The following is a 25275-nucleotide window of genomic DNA, read 5'->3' as shown; positions in this document are numbered from 1 at the left end:
GTAAAAAAGAAAAAAAAAGAACGAAGAAGAAGAAAAAAAGAAGAAGTCAAAGAAGAAGAAGAAGAAGAAGAAGCTAGCGAATCGCGTTCATCCAATAACGAAAGAGAGAAGGAACGCGACAGATACTTTTATTCAAATCTCATCCGACGGTGGTGGTGGTGGTGGTGGTAGTGGTGGTGGTAGATGACGAAGATGGTGTTTTTTCTGTTTCTTTTTTTTTTTTTTCCAAACAACCATTCTATATCAAAAGAAAAATACTCTCAGCGCCTTTCCCGCATGCATAAACATAATCCCCGCATAATGTATATTTCAAAGTCTTCCAGGACTCAAAGTCGCTTGTTCATTACTATTAGATTGATATCCACCCCTTGTGCAGTTTCACCCTAATCCCACTACTACTCTTTGGTTGTAGTAACCATAGTAGTAGTAGTGGTAGTGGTAGTGGTAGTGGTGGTGTCCATATCGTATCTGTACAATCCCACGATTGATAAGCTGTTTCGATAAGAACCACTCGACCCCCTTCAACTTCTGCCCTATATTTTTTTTTCTATCTCTCTTCCTTCATCCCCAACCCCAACCCCAACCCCTTCTTTTGTTTAACATCGACAGATCGTTTTAATAAACTCGTTTGTCTCTTACGAAACTTTCACTGATTAATATTAGGACCGTTATTTCAATGATAAATCAAAAATATTTGAATGTCGAGTTTTCGCATACCCCTCTCCTCCCCCTCCCCACCTGCTTACCTAAAAGTTTCAACAAATTATTATTTTAAATATATATTTCACACGTTAAAAGGAACGGTGTCAAATATTGTTACACACATGAGTTACTCGGATAACCTAAAAAAGTTGAATTATCATTGGTTAAGAACAAGATATTAAGTATCCGAGTGAAAAATCATTTGCAATAAAAACGAAATGACTATTCGAATAAGCTAATAATAACTCTGAATAAAACAACCGACACGAGCCGGACAACAACACTCCATTCACTTGTTTCCCTTTGTTCGGTTTAATTTTGTTTTCATTTGTTTCTCATCCTCGTCTCGATCCTCCATCTTATTTTTTCTCATTTTAGTATATTTAGTTTCTTTATTCTCGTCTAACGATTTTCCCCCTCCCACTCACCGTCTAGGATTTTAGAAGAGTATTTTATTACGCGGGTAAATGGTCCGCGATCTATCGATTATGGTGAAAGAGAATCGATTGGAGAGGAGCGGAGAGAAACGCAGCAGTGTGGTGGATCGTAAGCCATCGGATGAACGAGAGAGAGAGAGTGAGAGAGAGAGTGAGTGAGTGAGTGAGTGAGGGACCCCTCGCCGATATCAGTAGCCTGTTCTTATCCACTGATCCGCATCTACATTATTAAACTTGATTGGAGGCCAAGGTAATTCCCGCGCGAAAACGACTTGTTGCTTGCTTGCTTGCTTGCTTGCTTGCTTGGCGTTTGCTATCTCTCTCTTACTCATTCCCTGTTGCCCTACCGTCCTATAAAAGCCATTATCCAATAGGAAAAAAGTTACTCACGAACGAAAAGATGGATTAGCGTGTCTAGCCAATTCAAGAGATGAGGAGGACCACCACCACCACCACCATCACCTCATTTACCTTCCTTTTCTTTTCTTACTTTACTTATTCAAAACCGATTCCGTAATACAACTTGATTTCTGTCAACCGACAAGTATCCTCCAATTAACAAACAAACAAAGACAAAAATGAACAACCAAACCTGCGAATAAATAAATAAAACATGAACCGATGAAATGAGGGCTGGTGGTGGGGGGATTGGTAGGGGTTGTGGGTTGGGTCTTGATAATCTTACGAGACGAATTTCAAGGGAACACTAAACTTTTATATTCTTCTCCCGATTTAATTAACACTTTGAGAATCCCCGGGTTGATACCGCATTCCACGTTTCTTCGAACAACCATCCCTTTCTCACAAGACAGAACAGGACAGGACAGGACATTGTACTGATAACAGGAATTTTCTGATGAAATAAGAATACAATGTATATGCAGGGCCCGTTTATAAAGTTTGAAAGATAGCCAAGAGGTGTCTTTTCGATGGTCCCAAGCGGAGGTCAGTGACGTTGATGAGAAAATATCGTCATTTCGCGTGCATATCGAACAGAAATACTGTTCTTGGTTATTGACGACAACGACAACGATGACGACGAGGAGGAAGAAAGCAGCAGCAGGAGGAGGAGGAAGAAGAGGAGGAGGAGGATGACGAAGAAGATGGTTCGTTTCGTTTCGAAAGAGAGAAAGTGAGAGGGAGAAGAAGAACATGAAGAAGAAGAAGAACAACAACAAGAAAAGAAGAAGAACAAGAAGAAGAAGAAAGATAGAACCACGGACCAAGAGCCGCGGGCAAGTTGTATAATATGAGCACGCCGCGCCAGAGTTTCGGCAGGCTATAATCAATTCTGATTGCAGTCCAGCATCGCAGCGCGATCCACTGGCCGATAGCCGAGAAAAAAGTCTGGGGCTTCCAACTACCGGGCTGCACGGTGGTTTAACCGAAGAATCGAAACAGAGAGAGAGAGAGAGAGAGAGAGAGAGAAGAGGAACACGAATGCAAGTGGTGGTAGTGGTGGTGGTGAAGAGATTGAAGAAAGGGTGGGAGGAATGAAGAAGAGGGGAAGATGTCTTCTAAATATCTGTTCGCATATGTAGACCCACATATACATACTCTTCCCACTCTTGTTGTTGTTGTTGTTGTTGTTGTTGCTGTGGCATTAGTGTTGGTGCAAGAAAAGGAAAACTAAAGAAAGAAAAAGAATAGAAGTGGGGGGGGGAACGGGGTAAGGATCGAGGATGAGGTAAAGGTCGACGATATGGTCGGTCGGTCGTGTCCAGTGGAGGGGCCCCCATGAAAATATTATTTATTAAAAGAATTCCATATAAGAGTCTCTCGGAAACAACTCTTCTCAACTTTGGAAAAAGATAAGAGAATGAAAGAGAAATTGAGTAGGTAAGAGGGGTGGTGTGTAAGTCCTTGTAACTCGGTGTATGGGCAACAGTTGCCCTAGTCCATCGACTGTTTCTCTACAACGGTTACTAAGTGTATATGTTTATTCTCATACATTCAAAGAGACAAACACATGCGCGTACGGATACATCAATCTATAGGTATAGACTATCGCGAGATGCGTACAAGAGAAGCGACGTCGAGCCGATAAAAACGCAAGCAAGTTATTTATCGGTTGGTCAGCGGCAGCCAGCCTGGCTCTGAACGAACTCATGCGGTCCTTCTTCTTCTTCTTCTTCTTCTTCATCTTCTTCTTCTTCTTTATCCCACCCTCTTGCCTTTACCGAACTATCTCTCCTTTCCTTCGTCCCACGTATGTATATGTAAACCCCCACACATACATCTATACACGCATGGTTTGGTTAACGCACATGCAACTTCTACAAGCACACATTCCAAAACTCTTCTTTTCTTATCTTCCCTCAGAAGCTTTTTTTCATTAACATACTATGTAATTTAACATTGTTGATTACCACCAAGAGGACCTTGCTACTGATACCCATCAAATACACATCGGGGAACGAGGGGTGTATCGATCTTTGATCAACCTAAGGAATTTCTGATCGACCACAAACATCCTCTCTTTCTCTCTCTCTCTCTCTCATTCTATCTGACGAACAGTTTAACGAGAAACGACGGCAGCACAACCTTGATATTCCCTGTCGCAGCAACGGCAACTATCTCGTACTGATGTTGCTTCTACTGGCCGTGTGCTTCTTACTATCCCTTATGTTCGCGCGCGTCCGGCCCCATTAGTAGTTGGCTGAGCCATCATTCAATAACTCTCTCAATGCCTGTGCGACCGTGCTTCCGTGCTCGAAGACAGATGCACTCTCTTCTGTCGATAACTAATTACCACTTTGTGTTTCCACCATCAGGTGTTCAAAACTCCTTTATCTTTCTCTCTATCTCTATCTCATTCTCTGCCTTCTTCGCGTCCTACTTTTTTACGTGTATAATACTTTAATTAAAGTACTAATTTAGAATTAGTAATAACCTGAAAAACTACCGAAAAGGTCATTTCGTTAGACTTATTTCTATACGACGAAAGTAACCTCTTTTTGTTTTCTTTTTACGCGTCTTTTACCACCCTCCCCAGTTATTATATCGTCCAATAAAAAGTCTACGGTGAACTACTCTCTTGTCGAAAAAAAATATAAAAAAATAAGAAGCACGGGCACACATGCATCATTGGAACAAAACATATTTTTTTTTTAAAATGCCGAGTAAACTTTCTCCATAGAATTGTTGAAAGTATATACGCGTGTATCAGTTAGATCAACGGTATTACCCCCACACTGCAGCAGCAGCAGGTTTTCCTGGTTTACAATTTACGTCTTTTTAGTGTCACAATAATAGTGAAATATATAATGTAGACCGGTTGAAACGTCTTAACTTGAAGCTTTTTGTTTTGTTTTGTTTCTTTTTGATAATAAATTCGTGGTATAATAAAAAATAATATTACCTACGTGTTTTCTATTCGAAGGTACGTACGTACGGTCAGTTTATTAAGTCACTTTCTTCTTTCCTCTGTTGGATTAGTCGTTTATGTACGACGTTTACAAGATGCCCCGTTTCTACGTCACTGTATTATAATTAACTGCAATAGAAGACACACCGTGCGCTGACCCAGTTGTAATATACGACCACCACCTATCTATCGCAAGTGGAATGACCATTGCCGAGTTGCATTGAACGTTTACTGGTGCATTCCTTTTGTCAATCTTTCTATAACCCTGAGCGTCCTTCAAAATAAACGGGACCCCCGTCGAGAAGTGGAATGGAAGAAGAAGAAGAAGAAGAAGAAACTTTGCTTGGCATAAACTTTTCCCGGCGGTACGAACCCGAGTATCGGTGAGTAACGAATTAAATAAACGACAGCAAACTTCACTTTAAAGCAGACTCGTGAAACAGACGACGACATTTCCGGAGATGCTGAGAAAGAAAGAGAGAGAGAGAGAAAGAGAGAGAACTATACTTTGCGACGACCCCATAGAATTTGAGATTGAGTAGACAACGGGCGCGTTAAGGAGGACCGAGGACAGCAACAAGTGTCACTTAAATTACTGACGTCTCAAATTTCCTAACATTCCCTATGATTGATCCCCATAATTGGATCTATGGAATTCTCGTGGAATAATCTAAACGTATGTTTGTTGGATTTTACATCAAACTGTCTTCATTAATCGTAAACGAGATCTGAAATAATCGCGTATCAATCATCGATGCAATTCGTATCAATCAATCTCTCTCTTTTTCTTCGATATAATCTCTCAGTTACAAAGTATAGGGCATTGATTATACGTCGAGATTTCATTGACATTAAATCAGGGTGATAAGATATGTTAAATATCGAATAGAATGCGGTACTTGTAACATAAGGGGATCGATTTCTCCTCGAGTTCCAGGAACGACGATTAATCAGATAGATCGTCCCGACTCGTATAAACAAACATTGGATATATAAACATAACATCATAGAATAGATCATCTCCGATCTAAAATATCCGAGAGAGAGATAACGAACCTGTAGTAGGGGAAGCCCTGGTGAACGTGAAGATCCATGGGCATAGCGGGGTGGGTGGCCCCATGATGATGAGCCGCAGCCGGGGCGTATTCGCCCGGGGCTGGCAAAGGTGGCTGCATCATGCCAGCGGCGGCAGCCGCGTGGTGCCCTGCCAGCATGGCACCCCAGTGGAAACCCGGAGCACCTGGCATTGCCGACGGGTGATGATGATGATGATTGTGATGATGATGGTGATGATGATGATGATGACCGGGATGACGATGATGCTCCAAAATACGTTCCTCCGGTGTTACGGTTGTTGATCCCGCCGTAATCGCATCCCCGCTAGGATTTCCAGGAGCAACCACGGCACCAGATACAACAGCAGCACTTCCGGATCCTGCAGCAGCAGCAGCAGCAGCACCGCTTCCGGCGACGCCGCCGCCGCAGCCACGGTGCATCAGCCAGGCCTCCACCACGAACTTCGAGCCTCCTCCTCCACCTCCTCTTCCTCCTCCTTCTTCTCCTCTTCTACTTCTTCTTCTTCTTCTTCTCCTTCTTCTTTTACTTTTTCTTCGTTCAACTTCCTCCGCGTCGAAATCACCACGAAAGCCCTGTTAAACTCTAACCCACTTGTTCTCCCACCCTTCTTATCGCCCTATCTCCCTCTCCCGCCCACTCCCACCTTCTCTCCCTCTCTCTCTCTCTACTTCGATCTATATTTCGTAGCACTGAAGTCGAGTAGTTCTCTACTCGACCCTGGTATCACCCTGATGGCCCACAGCGATCGATCGATCCGTTGATCGATCGATCGCTCGATCACTCACCATACCGAGTTTCATACTCTTTTTAACAACAACAACAACAACATGTCCTCACTGATAACAACATATACAACCAAACACTTTATTCAATTAGAAACGATTCGTTGGTAACACTTAGGAATCTCCGGGCCAACCCGGGCCCAGAAATCTTCTCAACTTGCGCAGCAGTTGTGTTCACCGATTATTCGAACCAAAATTTTACCAAAATCGAGAACAAACACTGATTAAAAAAAAACACACGATTGGAAGGAAGAAGATGAAGAAGGTGGAAACAATCAATTAATCAAACAAACAAACAAAACAAAACAAACAAATGAGAAAGAAGAGAAAAAAAGGTAGGAAAAGATTCGACGAGGAGTCTTACACGGAGATCTCCTCTCGCGAGAGAGCTGCTGCTGTTGCAGCCGGACGGAAACGGCGGAGAGTGCTGGCGTTGCCTTTAGCTCGGCCATGAATGACGCGCCGTACTTGGAGCTACGCCGCGAAGGCGGAGCTTCCTACCGACCACGTGACACCTTCCGCCTCCTCCGCCCCCACCATAGTCGACAACTCCACCACCGACGAGGACACCACCACCACCACCACCACCACAACCACAACCACCATCACCATCACCACCTACACCACCATCATCATCGTCACCCACCCTTCTTCTTCTTCTTCTTGTTTCTTTTCCTTTTTATTTTCGTCTTCTTCCCACCACCACCACCACCACCACCTCCTCCACCTCCACCCTTTGCACCACCTTTCCTTCGATCGTCCACTACTCGCCAAACTCATCGACGATCTCGAAAACACCTACACGTGCTGATATTCATAACACTAATCTTTTATAATGCAATTTCCATCCCTTAGATTGACATGGATAATCATCAGAACAAATGTTCATTTGTTAATATACACAACACCATGATATTTGAATAATTGCTAATGACCCGGGTCTTCGCGATAATATTCGAATAATCTTTCCTGATCTTTTATATCTGTTGTGATCTTTTATATTATTTCAGATCTTTTATAATGTAATTTCTATCCCTTAGATTGACATGAATAATCATCAGAACAAATGTTCGTTTGTGAATATACACAACACAATGATACTTGAATAATTGCTGATGTGGTCTTCACGATAACATTTGAATAATTGGTTAATTCTTTTTTCACTTTCACGAGTAATTAATACATTTGTTTTCTTCATTGTAATCATATGAATGTGAAGAATAGAATGATTTCCGAAATAAGTAATGTCGAATCAAGTGTCTCGGTTGGATCACAATTGAGTTCTTAGTTCCTGCCAATCTTAGCTAGACACTCGGTAAATAACGTGGACAGAGGGGGGAGGGAAAAAAAACAATAAACAAAAAAAACAAAAAGAAGAAGGTGGCCATTGACGAGACAGACACGTAATCCAAACGATTCCTTTCTTATCCCGCAAAAGATTCGGTCCAACGAAAAGGGACTATAAAACTTACGAAGCGCGATCGTTAAATCAGCAGGTTGTGCACGCCTTAGAAGGAGCAATAAAAAATTTAATCAAAATGCCCTCTTGGTAATTTACAGTTCTCGGCCCTTCTCTCTCTCTCTCTTTCTGTCTTTTTCTCAACCCTTTCGTCTCCCACGAAGGTAGAAGTAAACCAAGCAAGGGTAGTTGACTATGGTGGTAGTGGTGCTGATGCTGATGGTGCTGGCTGATGGTGGTGGTGGTAAAATAAGCGAAGCAAAGGACAAAGAATCGGTGGAACTCCAGAGGAGGGGGAAAAAAAGGAAAAAGGGGTTAAAAGAACCCCACAGGAGTCATAGAACCGAGTTGGTTGAGGGCAAGCACGTAAACGAAAGAAAAAAATAATACATCTTGTCTCAGCTCATTTGCTGGCGTTAACGTTTACTCGCATATTATAACCTCCTCCACCTCCTCCTCCTCCTCCTCCTCCTCCCCTTCGCGTTCCACCACTTTACTCTCGTAAATTACAAATTAGTGCATGAACAAGGAACGGGTCAAACTCGTTTGCACACTCCTTACAAACATACTTCGTGATCATCCTCCTCGCTCGACACTCAAATCGTTCATTTTCTATTAAGAAAAACAAGAGTAACAATCATTCATTCAAAATGAATCCCACGAAACTTGGTTTAAATAAAACGAAATTTCCTAAAATTCATATCACACCTTTGACGAACGTTAACAATAATTATTAATTGTACAATAAAATAATATCCAAAAAATCAATACGTTTGTAAGATCGTTTAATAAGAATGGGTAAAAAAAAGAATGTAATACAAAAATAGAAATAAATGTTTTACCCATCGGAATGACAAAAACGTTGAGAATAATAACAACAATAATAATAACAATAATAATAATAATAATAATATGAGAATGATATGCGAAATGATTATGCGGGAAATCTATGGCGTAGTAATGGTAATAATAATTTATTTAGCGGTTCCGCTTGGAAATATAAGGGGAAGAAGCATTGGCGCAACCTACCTGTAGGTACAGGTGTGAGTCGTAATGATATAGCGGGCTTGCCCTTTAACCTCGAACGTACCCGAAGCTTCGTATCGACTTCAGTAAGGCCGCCAACATCGGACTTGGGAACATCGCAATCATCGTACCGCTATATCAATCGTCAGTGAATTATTATCGAAGAAGATGCACTTGCACGATTACGTTTCTCTTTCTCTTTCTCTTTCTCTCTGTCTGTCTGACTGTCTGTCTGTCTATTTTCCATTTTCTTCTTCATTCGACTAAGCACTTTCAATGACTAACTAATTTTAATACTAAACGTACCGCGACTCTTCTATCACAACATGACTGATTTTATTTCATTTTCTAAGTGAAATTATTTTCAATTCTCGCTTATCATTAAATTTATTTTGATCTTTATTTTAATGAACGTTATAATTTCATGAATATTATATCAAAGTATGTGTGCTCGGTCTCGTAAATCAATGATTTAATTAATTAATTAATTTTTTGTAATTAATTTAAAACTTAAACTTGTTCAGAAATATTTTCATAAGTTTGTGCTATAATTCGTTTGAATCTAATCAATTATTGTAATTAATAAATTTATTGTATTTTTTTTTAAATTTTGTTATAGGATCATTTAACGTTCTTGTTTATCATTAGATTTATTTTGATCTTTATTTTAATGAACGTTATAATTTCATGAATATTATATCAAAGTATGTGTGCCCGGTCTCGTAAATCAATGATTTAATTAATTAATTAATTAATTTTGTAATTAATTTAAAATTTAAACTTGTTCAGAAATATTTTCATAAGTTTGTGCTATAATTCGTTTGAATCTAATCAATTATTGTGATTAATAAATTTATTGCATTTTTTTTTTTTAAATTTTGTTATAGGATCGTTTAATGTTTTATTAACATTTTGCAAGTATTTGTGTTTCGATATTTCTTCTATTTTTTTTTTTAATGAATTTTTCTTTCATTGGATTTGGATGGAACACAATGGATAGAATAGAATTGTTTTGATTGGATCCGGTTTTCTTCGTTAAAACTCGAGGTATAAAGAATTTGTAATTTTTATTTTTTTATTTCAAGGTGCCGAAATACAAATACACAATTGTTTCGTAAATGCGAATAACGTATGTCTCTCACTCGGCACTAATTTATTCTCCTTTACAGTTCAAATATTATTTGAAGGTAGAGTAGTGTGTATCACTATAAAAAGTGCGAAATTCGATGTTCGTTCATTTCTATGTGAAATTGTGCAATGAAAAATCATTTTGTATGCGACAACGAATTAACCAAATTAATTTAACGAAATTTGCAATATTTTCTTTTTTTTCAACCCTTCGAATAAATCGAATTCATTTACAATAAAAACAAAATAATAATTATTTTTCAATTTGTTTTTCATTAAGCACACACAAGTACATTTTTCATTACCAAATCACACAGGTACAAATAAAAACAGGCTTCTTATATAATACACTGAAAATGTTCAGCATAAAGGTGTTTTATTTTATTTTATTTTTTTTTTCTTATTTTTTTATTTATATATATATATTTTTTTTTTATTTCGTGTAAGAATAATCCTACTCGTCGGTCAGCCCCAATTTATTCATTGTTTGATTGTTTCTATGCTCATTTTTTTTTATTCGTATACTTGAAATCTTAAAAAAATAATTTTATTTTATTTTATTTTATTTTAGATTTTTATCCTTTTTTTTTTTTAATTTGAATAAATTTCCATTACAGCAAACCAACGAATCGGATTCCTTCGACACGACGTACACATGTTTGATCTTGAAAATATGTAACTATAATGTAATTCTAAAAAAAAAAAAAACCCATCCTTCAATAGGTAGACAAAAAAAAGTCGTTAAGTATGATTTCTCAGTAAAAACAAAACTAAAGTGACGTGTGGGGGGTTTGTCTACAGGTTTTTTCTAATCGAAACAAAAAATAGAAAATATCAAGAAAATTGGACACAATTACGGCAAGGACAAAAAGTTACTTAAAAACGGATGGTATGAATCGTAATTAAAAAAAAAGAAAAAATAAAACAGTAATTAATATTAATAAAAAACACAAAAACTTGTAGACACCTACGCACAGTCAAAATGTTTCTCTCCTAAGGGTTGGTAATATTTTTTTTCCCCCCTTTTTCTTATCCTTTTTTCTTACTTTGTATTTTTATTTTTTTTATAATAATTATTTCCTTTTTTTTTGTTTGTTTGTTTGTTTGTTCTTTTTCAGGGAAGAAAATTTGCATGCGTGAAAACACAATTACGATCGTTCCATTTAACATTTGTCGTCGATCGTAATGGCGCGATTTCGTTTAAAAATTGTTAAAAACCCGACCAACCCACGAAAAAGTGTGAGTGTCTTTTTTCTGTAAAAAAAAAAAAAAAAAAAAAAAAAAAAAAAAAAAAAAAAAAAAAAAAAGCATCGTCGCGAATGCAAGCGAAGAGAGAGATACTGCGTTATTATTATTTAAAAGTACAATAATAGTAATAATAATAATAATTATAATAATAATTATAATTATAATAATAATAATAATAGTAATAATAATAGTATATTATTATTATTTTGATTTCTCAGGTACTTTATACATGTATCATGAATGTTAATAAATGAGAAGTAAAAGCGCATGTGGAGAGGATATATTTCTCTTCTTTTTTTTTTCTTTCTTATATTTTTTTTCTTTTATTTTTTTTGTCCATTACAATTATTATTATGATTTTTTTTTTTTTTTTTTCTATCGTTTCATAATCTATCTTCTTACTTCTCCGTAAAATATACGGATCGGTTGAAAAGTTTTGAGCCTGACACAGAAACCACAAAGATTGGTTTTTCTTTTTCACCCCTCGGTCACAAATTCAATTTAATTTTCTTTCTTTTTTTTTTAAATAAAAGGATTTTTATTTTATACTCTCGTCGAGACTCGATGATACTTTTCAACCAACCTTCGTACACTTTCGCTTATTTTATTATCGATGAAATGGAAAATGAGAGAAAATCGATGAAAACGAAAAACAAAATGGTAGACAACAACGAGAAAAGCTCTTCCGAGATTTAAATTTAAATAAACGCAAAACAAAACACAGAAAAAGTGAAAATATAAAAAATAAAAAAAAATTTCCAATGGAATAGGAAATAAAAAAAAATGCAGTTTGAAGATAAATTGCACGAATCCTTTTTGGCAATCGTTCATTAATTAACATTAAAGACGACAATTTGTTTATTCCCTTTAAATTTTCGTACATTCAACGTTTCTCTCTCCCTCTCTCCCTCTCTCTCTTTATCTATCTATCTCTATCTCTCTCTCTCAATTTCTTTTTTTTTTCTTCCTTTTATTTATTTCTTTATTTTTTTTTTGTAATTTTTCTTGTTTGTTCGTACACTTCGTCGTTTTAATAATCCCATTTCCCCCTATCCTAGAAGAAGGAGAACAACAAGAAGGATAAAAAAAAAAAAAATTATCTTCGTCGTATTATAAAAAAAAAAAAAAAAAAAAAAACTCCTTCCCAACTCTCGTTTCGTGGTACGCGTATTATTTAAAACCATAAATGTACAAGAGCCACGAGATCTATAGATCCATCGATCGATCAATCGAATCGATCATCGATTGTTCGTTTAACAACGAACAAAAATTCGTCAATTATTAATCCCTCGAACACGTTCCCCTTTACCCCCTCTTATGGGGGGTGGGTGGGTACACTTTCGTTCGTTCGTTCATTCATTCATTGATCGATGTAAAATAATCGGTTTTATCTTTCTTTCTTACTTACTTCTCTCTCATTTCATTTCTTCTTTCAAAGACACCAAACCATCGTGCGTACTCGATTAAAATGATCGATGCAATCGACACGAATGATTTGTGTTTCCTCGTATGGGGAAAAATAAAAATAATTAAAAAAAAAAAAAAAAAACAAATGCATTGGGTGCAATGCAGACGTTAAAGCGATGTTTCGTTTGTTTTTTAACGTACGTATTTTGTAATAATAAAACATGTTTTAAGAAGAGTAGGGGAGGTTGTGAATGTGCACAAACCACCAAATCGATAATTCATTTAAGTATGGTCGCAGCAACAAGATTAATTAATCTTTAGATTAATTCATTAAATGTATTCGTGCAAAGCGTTTGAATTAGCACAAATTTATTTGCCAACCACGCGTGGTTGTTTCTTTTCACCCCCCATGCCCCCCCCTTTTTTTATCCTCTTTCTCTTTACGTCATCGTCATTATTATTTATCATTGTCATCGTCAGCTTCTTCCTCTTCTTCTTCTTTTTTATTTTTATGGTTTTTTTTTATATTTTTTTTAATTTTATTTTGTTTAAATACACAAAACACACACACTCATATGTATATTAAGTATATACGCTTACACGGTAAGCAAGCATTCGTACGAATAATCGGATTCTTCGTCGCGATTCTTGTTATTATTATTATTATTCAAATCTTGTGTAATCAACGTTTGAATGAGATGTTGGTTTGTTGTTCGTTTCGTTCGTTCGTTAAAGAAATGAAAGATAATTTTATTTGAATAGTTTCGTCGCGTTGTGTCGTTTGTGTCGTTTGTGTCCGTCGTGTTAAATCGTTTAAAGAGAAAAAAAAAAACATTAAAAAAAAAAAAATAAAAGACACGACCCGATGATTGGATGACAATCTTCCTCTATTCCTTAAGTGGGTACGAAATAAAAATAGGAAAAACAAAAAATACAGGGTGAGTCAGAATTACTCGCGAACTACACTCACAAGTATTTCAATATCTCTCCGTTTGATTTAAAAGTATGAAAAAATGATTCCGAAACACGCACGTGATCATCGTCTAACACGTATTTTAGGTCACCGATATTTTTTTTTTTTAAATGCAATTGCAATTTTTCTTTCCTTTTTTTTTCTCTTACTTAGATACGAGTAACACAACAATTCAACTCACCCTGTATAAAGCTCGTTTGTGTGTGCACGAAGCGATGACACGGTTCGGTAGTCTCAATTTTGTTTTTTTACACGTCTTTGACGAATCTTTCTTTCTTTCTTTCTTTTAATTTGTTTATTTTCTGCGTATTTTAAAAAAACACGCGAATTCAACCGATTTTTCGGTTACATACTTTCACTGTAAAAAACACAGCAATTGGTTCTATTTATTTAATTATTTAATTATTTTCTTCCCTTTTTTCTCCTCTACTTCTTCTTCCTACAACAAATTTGTGAATTCGACCACTGGGTATATAAAAAAAAAAAAAAAAGTACAAAATTAATTCAGGATACACTTATTGTATCCATCAAAAAAAAAAAATTTCTCATAGATCCTCGTTATCCGTTGCTCTAATAATCATTCTAAAATCTTGTAATAATTTGTACACCCCATATAAAAAACGTTTTTTTCTTTTATTTTGATAGACAATCTTCTTTTTCATTGCAATTCTTTTTCTATTGCTTCTTTTTTTTCTTCTTCGATAGCAGTGAAAATAATCTTAAAAAAAAAAAATAAAAAAAAAGAACAATCCTAATCTTTTTTCAGATCACGTTGTTCTCTCATTTTATACGTCGCATTCGATCGTATTGTTACAATAAAAAAAAAAAACAAAAATTGACGAAGGAACCACGATACTAACGAGTTCCTACAATTAGCGTTCGGAATTTTTGGCACTCATCGTTTTCCGACCTAATTCGAATTTTAAAGGGGGATGAAAACACCCTTCTTCTTCGTTATTTCTCTTTGTTTCTTTCTTCTTATTCTTCTCCTTCTTCTTCTTCTTCTTCTATGGCTAGGAACGATAATTGTATTTCAAAAAAAAAATAAAAAATAAAAAAACAATATATGAGAAAAACGTGATGAAAATGTTTTTCGTGTGCGCGATGATAACGAGAAATGAAGATGGCGACGGGAGGAGATCATCCGTTCTCTTCTAACAACCTACACGTACAAATACGTATACATGTTATACACACACACACACATACTACACCTACCACCCCTAACCCTATGGTTCGGTGTAAATCTAAACGGTAATTAACAAACAAACAAAAAATAAAAATAAAAATTACCGACCGGGAGAACGATTTTCCCGTTATCTTCAATAAAACTCACATCATCTTTCTATCTTTCTATCTTTCTATCTCCATTCTCAATATCTGATTCTTCCTTCAAATGTTTTCTTTATTATCAACGAATCAGCCTACTTTCCAATTCCGTGACTGTTTCGTATCACGCGACACAGTGTAAAAGAAGGAACAAAATCGGTTTAACTACTATACTTTCTTTTTCCCCTTTCTAAAACTTCTTTCTTTCATTCCTTTTCTTTTCTTTATCTTTTTTGTCTCCTTCTTCTTCTTCTTCTTCTTCTTCTTTTTCTTTTTCTACTTCGTGAACTTCCTCTTTCAATACAGAGGACGAATATAACCTCTTTACGTCTTTGTTTTTTAAAAAAAGAAAATGTCTGCTCAAATCTTTTATCCATTAAGGACAAGATTTTAATCTGTAAATAACTCCACAATACTGGTCCGTCGAAATCGAACATTCTAATATATTCGATTCGTCATCTTTCCATATTGTTAATTCTTTTAATCGTTCGATTAAAAGTAATCCTCGCCATTAAAATTCGGAGGTTATGTTACTAGGCCGCCATTTTGGTTCGCCATTTGTCTATCAATAAATATATATAGATATATATTTATATATATTTATATTTATATTTCTTTTTCTAACAATAAAAAATAAACAATTATTAATGAAATTCTATATCATTTAAATATACCCGGTCTCTCTGTAATAATTCAATCGATCATTATGATCATTTTAATCATTTTCTAACTTCATTAAGTCTTCATCTCATTGGCGATTTGAAATCCGCCATATTGTTTTAAATGACCGGTCGTCTGTAAAAAATATTCTTCCTCGTATTCATCCCCGAATACATTTCGCGTAACATTTACACACCCACGCATATATATATACGCGTGTGTGTGTATATTTTTTATATATAAATATATACATTGTATATCAATCATATCAAATTAATATCTTCGTGAGAAAATGTTCAACGATTTAATAATCGTTCTGGTATAAACTATACTTACTAATTCTTTTTTTTTTTTTTCAATCATCTCTCCATTCGATAAATAACATTCCTATAAATAAAAAAATGTACAACAATAAAAAAAAAAAAAAGTACACGCGTGGTGCTCGATCGTCGTAACTCGAAATAATTTGATTTGAACAATTATTGAAAAATAAAATTTGTAAATCATTTGTCTGTTTTTTTTTTGTAACAAATACAACCCTTCTTTTCCAGTTGTCTTCTTCGCGTACGTTTAATTTAATTTGAGCGTAATGAAAAATTCCGAACGATTGGCAGTGAAAATAGACACACGTACAAATGAAACAACCAACACATATAAAATGCATATCTGTTTTAACAAAAACAAAGAAAAAATAGCGAAGAGAGTGCGCGTCAACTAGAAAAGAAAGTAATCATCTGCTGTCGATAGAGTTACGAACGATTGAGGGGCAGTGTCATCGAGCAAACACATCAGGACTCGTACAAAAATGCATACACAGATACACACATACAAACACGCAGACATACGCGATCAAACGTAAACATAATAATCTGTGCAGTAACGGATCCGTCGAACCGTCGAAGTGGACAACAGGAACCGTTTTTATTTACACTGGTGGGGGTCCTCTGACGTAACGAAGCTGCGGAGTCAATGAAAGATTGAGGGTGTTAGCAGCTTCGCAGCAATGTGGTTCGAGAAGACAAGCGGCACAGAATAGAGCGACTAGAGCCAACTGAAAGGGCAAGGCAGCCCTCAGTATACGCCATATCCAACTGTGAGGTATGTCCGGTTCGTTCTCCGGATCACCAATGTCCTCGGATTTGGTCCTACATCCACCAGCTCCGATAACACCACCACCACCGCTACCACAACCACCAATGTGATACGCGGATTCCATCTCCGATTGATCTTTAATCGAATCATCGTCATCGTCCTCGTCGTCAACGTTGTTCTCACCGTTAGCGGATGATGCCTTTTTCCGTTTGCTAAGAATAGAGAAACAAAGAAAAAAAACAAAAGAATGATAATGACAAACAAAAACTCATTTTTACTGGCCTCGTACAAAGAGTGAGAGTATTTTCTGTCCGGAGATCTGAACACACACTTTCGAATCTTACAAAGGAAACCTTTTTATCACTTTTTTTACGAGCCTTACACGACGTGCCAAATGTCTTTTGCACCTACTTCAAATGAACCTATTTTCTTTCCGCGATTAAACGAGACTATAAAAAGGAACAAGGAAAACTAGAGGTGAGTGTAAGTGAGAGATATACCACTACTTTGAGAGGAACAAAACTTTTGATAAGACAACGAGGAGGAGAAAAAAACAAATCGAGGATATAATTCTGTTACCAGGATTGTTCTTGGATCATTTCTTGGAGTTGTAACAAGTTGGAGAGATGATCTTTTGGATAAGGAAAATCTTGGTACTTCTGGATGGATTCTATTAACATTGGGGATGGGGTATTAGGTGCATTATTTGACAACCCTTTCGTTACTAACGACCCACGTACGAGTCGTACATACAAAAACCCTTACTACCCGGGTCGTTTCCAACGATTCAGAGGATTGGGGTTTCGCGTTAATGTGTATCATAACGAAAGGATTGATGACATTTAAATAAATTTTCTGAACACTTACTCGGTACGATAATGATGTTGACCAACCATCCTTTTAACCGTACGACTTTCAACGCTAGCTGCGGTACGAACGATCAATTCGCGACACTGTTTCTGCAGATCGCGTAACTCGCGTTCAGCGTCCTCGACCCTTTTCCAAAGTTCGGTTAAAGCTTCGCTACCTGGATCCAATTGATTTTCCAAGCTACGAGTTAAACGACGAAGCGCAGCCAATCTTCGTTCGCGTTCGCTGAGTTCCTGTTCGCTACCGCTGTCGGATATTCCACTGTCCGATAACGAACCACCTTCTTGACTCAACAGAGTCGTCGACTGATCGGTGAACTTTGCCAATGGACACCCAGTTACTTCAACGATCGTAGCATCGTTCATTATCACAGTCTCATTCTGAAAATTAACAAGAAAAATATTCTTTAGTATTGTACCCCCTTTTAAATCCATCGCATAATCCCTGAATCAAATGATGAACAAAGTTTGTTCAATTTACAACTCTCGACCTTACCAAAATATTTCTACTGCTGTTTTTTAAACGACTTCATTGATAATATACCATTTAACTTGAAACAAAACAAACAAATTCATAGGAAAGCAAGCAAACACACGCTCTTCTCACCGAGACTAAAACATTTAGGAGGGGTGGGGAAAGAAAAAAAGAAATTGCGATAATTCGTTCACGACTTCCAAGCGACGAATTAATCCAGGAAATTGTTCGTTCGCGTCTCAAACGTGGAAATCCAAAAATACAAATGAGAACGAAGTGGAGACACGGACGAACGGGGGTGGAAAAAGATGGGGAGGGGTGGTACTGAAAGACAGAGAGAGAGAAAGAGAAGGGGAGTAGGAGAGATGGGAGAAAGAGGGGGGGAGGAAGAGAGAGGAGGTAGATTTAGGCTGTTTGCAGCAGCAGAGACGGAGGGAACGAGCCTCCGGTAATGAAAAGCGCGATCCGCATACCAAGTAGCAACCTCCGAGCTAACCTATATATGTATACGCACATACACACTTAAACCCATACATTCAGAATACATACATACATATATATATAACAAATACTACATAGAAAAGTCAAGAGACGCAGGGATCATTTCCAGTTATGTCTCAAAGACACGCGGAAGGGCTGAGAGACAAAACAAGAAGGAACAAAAAAAAAGACAAAAAAAAGGAAGGAAGAGGACAGAACGGAACACTGGTGGACACACGCGACGACGTGTCCACCACTCGCTGATGTTTCATCTTCTTCTTTCCTGTCCTTGACCGAGGACGCAGTAAAAGAAAAAACAAGAAGAAAAAGTAAAACCGTAAAGGTAAAAAGAAGAATAAAGGATGATGCTTTTCGCAACAGGGACCCAGCACACAACCAGCAGGGATGGTAAAAGAGTGAAAGAGAGAGAGAATACTCCGGCGCCTTCCGCGGACGTTATTAAATTTGTATTTTTACGCTGATTCCACGGACCACTCCGGTACGTGATGCGAAAGAGAATCGTTCGGGCGATTAACGATCCAAGCTCCCTGGGGTGCGGGTTCCTCTGAGATGGCCGACACCCCCGTGTTACTGGCCAGGCCCTGGACCATCGAAGGATCAACATTCGAAGCTTTTCCTCTACCTAGGTGTAGTATCTTGTGTGCTAGAGACTCTTCCTGCTACTGTTGGAACACATGCGCAAACCAACCATCACCAACCCACCCAAACCCACCGACTTGATCTTTTATTTAGCGCCTATCAAAATTTATATCCGCGTTTCCGCGAGAGAAAGGTACGAGTGAACAACTTTTTTTTCTTTGTATCTCGTTCGCCTTTTTTTTTTCTTCTTTTCTACCTTCAACTTCAGCTCCTCAACCTTGCTACTGCTGCTACTCCCTCTTTCTTTCTTTTTTTTCACATCAGTGTTTGAAAGAAAGAGAGAGAGAGAGGGAAAAGAAGAGAAAGACGTAATGCCCCGAGTGCATGAAATTATCCCCTCGAGTACAGTAGGATCGGCGAAAGTAGAAACTCTGTTGGATCGTATTCCGTCTTGACTTGAGTTTGAATACGTTAAAAGTATGCTCTCCGGTTGTTACTACCTCACTCCACCTCACCTCACCTTACCCCACCAACCAACAGAGTGTAAAAGTATTCGTGTAATAGTTGGTAGTAGTAGTAGTAGTAACAGTAACAACAGCGACACTAACAGCGAGGGTAGAAGGATCGAGGAGGGTGTATTGTGTCGCGAGTCGTACGTCTTCCTGACAGACGAAATGAGCGCCGGGACAATTGGAAATCGTCGGACCAGACGTGCCGTGCGCTGTGCTACCTTCTTTTCCATCCCTCCATTTTTTTTCCCTTCCTTCCTTCCTTCATTTCTTTCTCGTCCTACCAACACAACAATTCTAACACTACCACCACCACCTATCAAGTAACACCGTTTATACGTTTTTAAGTGATAAACGTAACACCTGAAGAGTGGAAAATTTGGATCTGGTGTTGCCGGTTGTTAGATGTGACCTACATTAGCTCGATTTTCATTATAAATTTAAAGGGTTTGCCCTACGGGGTTAAAGAAGAAAGCACAGCGAGCTGAGTGGGGAACCTGGGCAGTACGTCTTCTTGACAAGGCATAAGGAAGGAAGGAAAGTGAGAGGGCTTACTTTATATGCAAATACAAGACGGATATGGTTGGAATAGTAGAAGAAGAAGAAGGGGATAGGGAAGGGGTGAGAATCCTGAGGTGGGGTGGGTTTTCGCGACGGCGTTTAACCGAGACACGATATCGACAAGTGTCATGCGTCAAAGGAACCCCAACCCCCTTAAGCATCCTCATTCCTTATTCCTCTTTAGGAGTCAAGCATGACCCTTGAATCTTCGCGACCCTATCGACTGAGGAGTTCAACCCCAGAATTTTAGGGAAGAGAAATAAGAATGAAACGGTTAGAACATTTGATAATCACGCGAATATATCGAGAGTCCTATTTGATTCTTGCTTGTTTTCTTTGTTTGTTTGTTTGCTTGCTTACCTGAGAATGAACTTCTTGTTTCTCCGACAAGAGGCGTGCCACGTGACGTACGGAAGATGCAACTTCCGAAGTAGCACCAGCCTGCAATGCAACGTCCAACACAGCTAAGGTATCCTTGTCTCTGCGCAAATCGCACTGAAGTTCCGACAGGCGTACGTTGAACTGTTGGACCGTTTGAAGAGCGCACAGTCGTTGATTTCCTCTAAAATAAGAGAGAAAAAAGAAGAAGAAATCAAAATAAAAGTGAAATAAGAAGAACAAAGATCGGAGAAGAGGGGAACTAAGTCCGAGTGGTTAGCAGTGATCTTCTCAAAGAAAAAATAAAAGAAAGAGAGAGAATCTGACAGGTAAACATAATAAAAAGTGGAAATGTGGTAAAGCCGAGGAGCAAACATCGGGAGTAGAAGGAAACGTCGTCCGAATTATTTGGTGGTTCCTTGCCAGCGGCGCTATTGGCAAATAAAAACATTTTAGTTTTCTTTCTCTCTCTCTCTCTCTCTCTCTCTTTTTCTCAACCCCCTTAAAGGAAGCTCTCAAATGTAACATCTATATACATAAGTCAAGACAGGAATAAATCGAACGGTGAACCCTACTTGATATGAAATCTCTCGATCGGATAAGAAATAAAATAGAAAGAGAGAGAGAGAGAGAGAGAGAAGGGCCCGGAAGCAGAATTGGAGGAAGAAAAAAAACGTTTCTGATTAATAACGCAACACGAAAAAAGATAGAAAGTGAGCTACCCCTACTACTATTATTATTATTATTATTATTATGATTATTATTATTATTCACGTGGCAGGACGTTTGAACAATAATCCGCGTTAGGAAGGAAAGAACAATTAGAGGCACGTTCTTGCGCAATCGTAAAGTGCTTAATATCAGCCGACGGACAATTTAAACGCCATACCACGAGAATAACCACCACCACCACCATAACCACCATACCACCATCGGCCACTGTGTGATCTCTCTCCCTAAGAGGAATAGAAATTCCTGGGACACGAGAGAGAGAGAGACCAGTCGAGGGATGGAATTGACCTCGGCTAAACCCAGTGGGTCACTGACGAACGAACGAACGAACCAACCCCCCTTCTCTCTTCCTGCCAAATCCCTAGCACCGGAAAGAGAGAAGGGAGGATGACTAAAGTTCATGGAAACAGCTTCAGCATGTGTGAGTGAGAGAAAGAGAGAATAAATCACTTTCGAATTCCATCGAAACGAACACTCACACACACCACCCACAACCAATACTCGCAATTCTCACAGATAAATCACAGTAAGGATTTTTGAATGTTTTCTTTTTACAAACGGATTCCCGATAGAATAAGAGACTCTCTTTTCTTAGACAGGTTCGACGTGACTTTTCTAATAGATCCTCAATTCGGCCCGAGGATAGGCCCCATGATTAAACTCGCGATCCCTGTGTTAAAGCCAATAATCCCGTGACACGGGTCTCAAAATCCCAAAGTGAACACGTTACCACTACTACTACAACTACAACTACTACTACTACTAGTACTCTCTTTTTCTCTCTCGTGCATGCGTGTAAGAACGATGATGTTTGCTTTAGAGGCTTCATTATCTCTCACAATATTTGCTTAAGATCGTATGCGTTAGTAGTACCAGCAAGTGGTTTATTGAAAGAATAGAAAAACAGGGAGCAGGGCCTTGTCCAACTTCACCTTGTCCAAGTTACTCTTCTAGCCTAGGTTTCTTCCTTTTCATTTATTTGACAAAATAATCGTATACTCACGTTTGAAAGGTCTCGTCCCAGACTCTGTAGAGATCAGCAACGCCGTCTTTCAAGGCCGTAAAAATCAAAGACGTGGAAGCACCCAGGTCGGTAATCAATCGATGAGCGGAGACATTTAACGCCAGCATAGCAGCTTTCCGTTCCCTGAGTGAAATCAATTCGGCCTGACAACATAAATTAAAAAAGGAACATTGAACATTTTGAATATTAGGTCGAGTAACATACTTTTGTTGTTGTTGGTTAGGATCACCTGACGTATTGATAAAGAAGGTGGATTATCAAGATTGAACGGAGAAAGGTTAGGGTGGTTGGAGTAGGGGTAGGGGGCTAGGGATTAGGGTTAGAGAGAAGGGGTCCTAGGATGATTCTAGCATCCTAAGGGTTGTTTCAGGGTGATAGCGAGATAGACGATGAAGGAAGCATGTCACGTTGTGTCGCGTCCTTGTCGTCTTTCTTTCCTTGCTGCAGAAACCAAACGACGGGAGCCGCATAAATAAACTCGAGTTTACGAGGACGACGTTGTTGTAGAGTTGGGGTAAGGTGTTGTAACGGGGAGGTTTCGAGAATGAGCTGGTGTTGCCTTGTGAGAGAACGAAAATGAAAGCTTGCTTGCTTGCTTGCTTCGTTCGTTTCTCTTCTTCTTCTTCTTTACATTTCTCTGTTTTGAAGAAGAGGAGAGAGAGAGGGGATCTCAAGAGTGCTCGTAAAAGCCTCGTGTCCTTGCGGTCATCCTTCGTCTCGACGCAGACGACAAGGTCTTCCTCTCAAACTCCTTCGAGTTTCCGCCTATCTCTAGCCGAAGTAATTTCCCTTTAGCAGATTACTACGAGTGTTAAAGGGAATCGCTGAACGATTGAACGAGATCAATTTGAAAATAAAAAAACAGGAAAAGAAAGAAAGAAAGAAGGAAGGAAGAAAGTGAGGAAGATGATAAGAGAAAAATAAAACTCTACTAAAACAAACAAATAAAATAAGAATAGAAGTAGGAGAGAGCTGGTGGTAGGTAATGTGGTGGACACACCACGGTAAAGGGTAGGCTCGAAAAGTAGACCACATTGATATTCGTGGCGCATCCGAAAGGCAGAAACAGCCGTTGTCTCGCATCGCGTCCCCCTTTCGTAAAACCCTACCACCACCACCACCACCACCACAACCACCAGCATCACCACAGTAACGTAGCAGCTAGTAGTAGCTAGCAGCAGCAGCAATACCACCATGAACTTACCAAACCGATCTCTACCCTACGGACGCGCGCATTCCGATCTAATTCAATTTCCAATCAACAGCCAATCAATTGATTCGAATTCAGTATACACGAGAAGAGGCCGCCTCGCGTTCGACTGCTGCATGTTGAGAAGCTGCTGCTGCTGGCTGCTGCTGCTGCTGCTACTGTTCCACCAGTTTGACTATCTCTTTCTCTCTCTTGCCTCCTTCCCTTCTCCCCCTCTCTCTGGCCCCACCATTTCTGCTGTCTCTTTTCTTTATACTATCTTTTTCCTCTCCCTGGGAGAGTCACGTACGCCTTCGAACTCGGGGAATTAGCTTTTTACGCCTCGTAATACCGCGCGAGGTGTTAAGTGGAACGGAGAACCTCTGCTAGTATTTTAATTGGCTGGCACGTGCTATCTTACACGCAATGGACCAAGGAGTAGTTGGCCTCTCCCTCTCTCTCTCTCTCTTTCTTTCTCTCTCTCTTTAAAACAAGCAGACATTATCGCTCGTGAAAAGGGACAAGACGCGTGGAATGATCGCTACGAATAAAGGCACGCGATGCTTTGCTCAAAATAACACGAGCAAAGGACAAGGACCGAATAAGTGGCAACAGTCGCCAACTTCAAAGTCAAGTTTGTACGTTCGTACGACGGGAACGCACACGCATATCCGCGTGTTTAACTCGAGTACGTGTACAGGAACGCGATTGAATTATTATTACGGAGGATCGTGAAATAATTATCGTATACTATGTTACACTAGTCTAAATATGCTTTTCTACTTGTTTATTCTTGTTTTTAACGTTACGTTTTCTCTCTCTCTCTCCCTCTCTCTCTCAATCTCGTAGTATTTACGTCGATTAAAGAGTAGTCCCGAATAAGAGGAAAAGATGAGAAAGAACTTCAAGTCAAGATAGTTCTCTCTCTCTTCTCTTCCTCCTCCCCCTCCTCCTGCCGCCCCTCCTCCTCTCTTTCTCTCTTCCCTATCTTCTTCCTTGGTCTTCGGTGGCCTACCGCACCTCCTGCATAATGCAGCACGGCAACGAGTTCAGCCAGCAAATGTTGGACGCTAATACATCTTGATGATAGATAGGAAGCATGTGTTTGGTCTTCGCAATGAAGCCGAGAGAGGGATGTCGGAGGAGGACGAGGACGAGGACGAGGAGGAGGATATTGTGGAACTGCTGGTGGTGGTAGAGTTTCAGGGGGGTGGCAATGGGGATGCTGCTTCTACTGCTAGTGATGATGGTGGTTGTAAGGGTGGTGCTGGTGTCCGCGACGGTGCCTGCCAGCCAGCCACCAAGCCAACGTAGACGCGAAACCTTCCCTTCCTGACTTTGGGGTTGGAGCTTGGAGGGTGGAACTCGAGAGAGGGAGGGAGGGGGGAGTTTGGCGGAACTCGAACTCGGGGGATGCTAGGCTGCTAGCTGCTGCTGCTGCTGCTGCTGCTGCTGCTGCTGCTGCTGCTGCTGTACGCTCTCTACGTTCGGCGACGTTCACTCGCGAATTCCAATGCCGAGCACGTTCCCGTCAGACGAGCGTACGTGCGACACGACTACGCTTTTACGCTACTCTCTTTCCTACCCTCCTCCTCGCTTGCCACCTGACCGTCCTCCTCCTCCTCCTCCTCATCCTCCACCTCCTCCCTTTTCCCTTCTTCTTCTTCTTCTTCTTCTTCTTACTTTACCATCACACGAAGTCCACCCTCTTCTTCCTTTCCTCCCCCCTTTCCCTCACCCCTCAACCCCCTCCTGTCCCTTTGTCGAGACC

The 25275-nt window shown here is 39.1% G+C and overlaps 2 protein-coding genes across 9 annotated transcripts in view; both read right to left on the bottom strand.

Moving 5' to 3' along the window:
- The window catches only part of LOC122523862 (protein trachealess), a 95332-nt gene extending 88502 nt beyond the window's left edge, over nt 1-6830 (bottom strand). For all 5 annotated transcript variants that reach the window (XM_043645795.1, XM_043645796.1, XM_043645797.1 and 2 more), the window contains exon 1: nt 5563-6830. In XM_043645795.1, coding sequence (XP_043501730.1) covers nt 5563-6002 — 440 coding nt within the window. In that variant the 5' untranslated portion in view covers nt 6003-6830. The remainder of the gene's footprint in view (nt 1-5562) is intronic.
- Nucleotides 6831-14964: 8134 nt separating this feature from the next.
- The window catches only part of LOC122524467, a 54298-nt gene continuing 43987 nt past the window's right edge, over nt 14965-25275 (bottom strand). For all 4 annotated transcript variants that reach the window (XM_043646764.1, XM_043646766.1, XM_043646765.1 and 1 more), the window contains 4 exons: nt 22295-22458; nt 20542-20743; nt 17555-17937; nt 14965-16899 (listed from right to left, as the gene is read on the bottom strand). In XM_043646764.1, the coding sequence (XP_043502699.1) occupies nt 16521-16899; nt 17555-17937; nt 20542-20743; nt 22295-22458 (1128 nt within the window). In that variant the 3' untranslated portion in view covers nt 14965-16520. The remainder of the gene's footprint in view (nt 16900-17554; nt 17938-20541; nt 20744-22294; nt 22459-25275) is intronic.

This window comes from Polistes fuscatus, unplaced genomic scaffold (assembly GCF_010416935.1).
Source record: "Polistes fuscatus isolate 324 unplaced genomic scaffold, CU_Pfus_HIC Scaffold7, whole genome shotgun sequence".
In the NCBI taxonomy this organism is placed as follows: domain Eukaryota; kingdom Metazoa; phylum Arthropoda; class Insecta; order Hymenoptera; family Vespidae; genus Polistes; species Polistes fuscatus.
The sequence above is the reverse complement of the archived record's forward strand: the minus strand, read 5'-3'. Positions and strand labels throughout refer to the sequence as shown.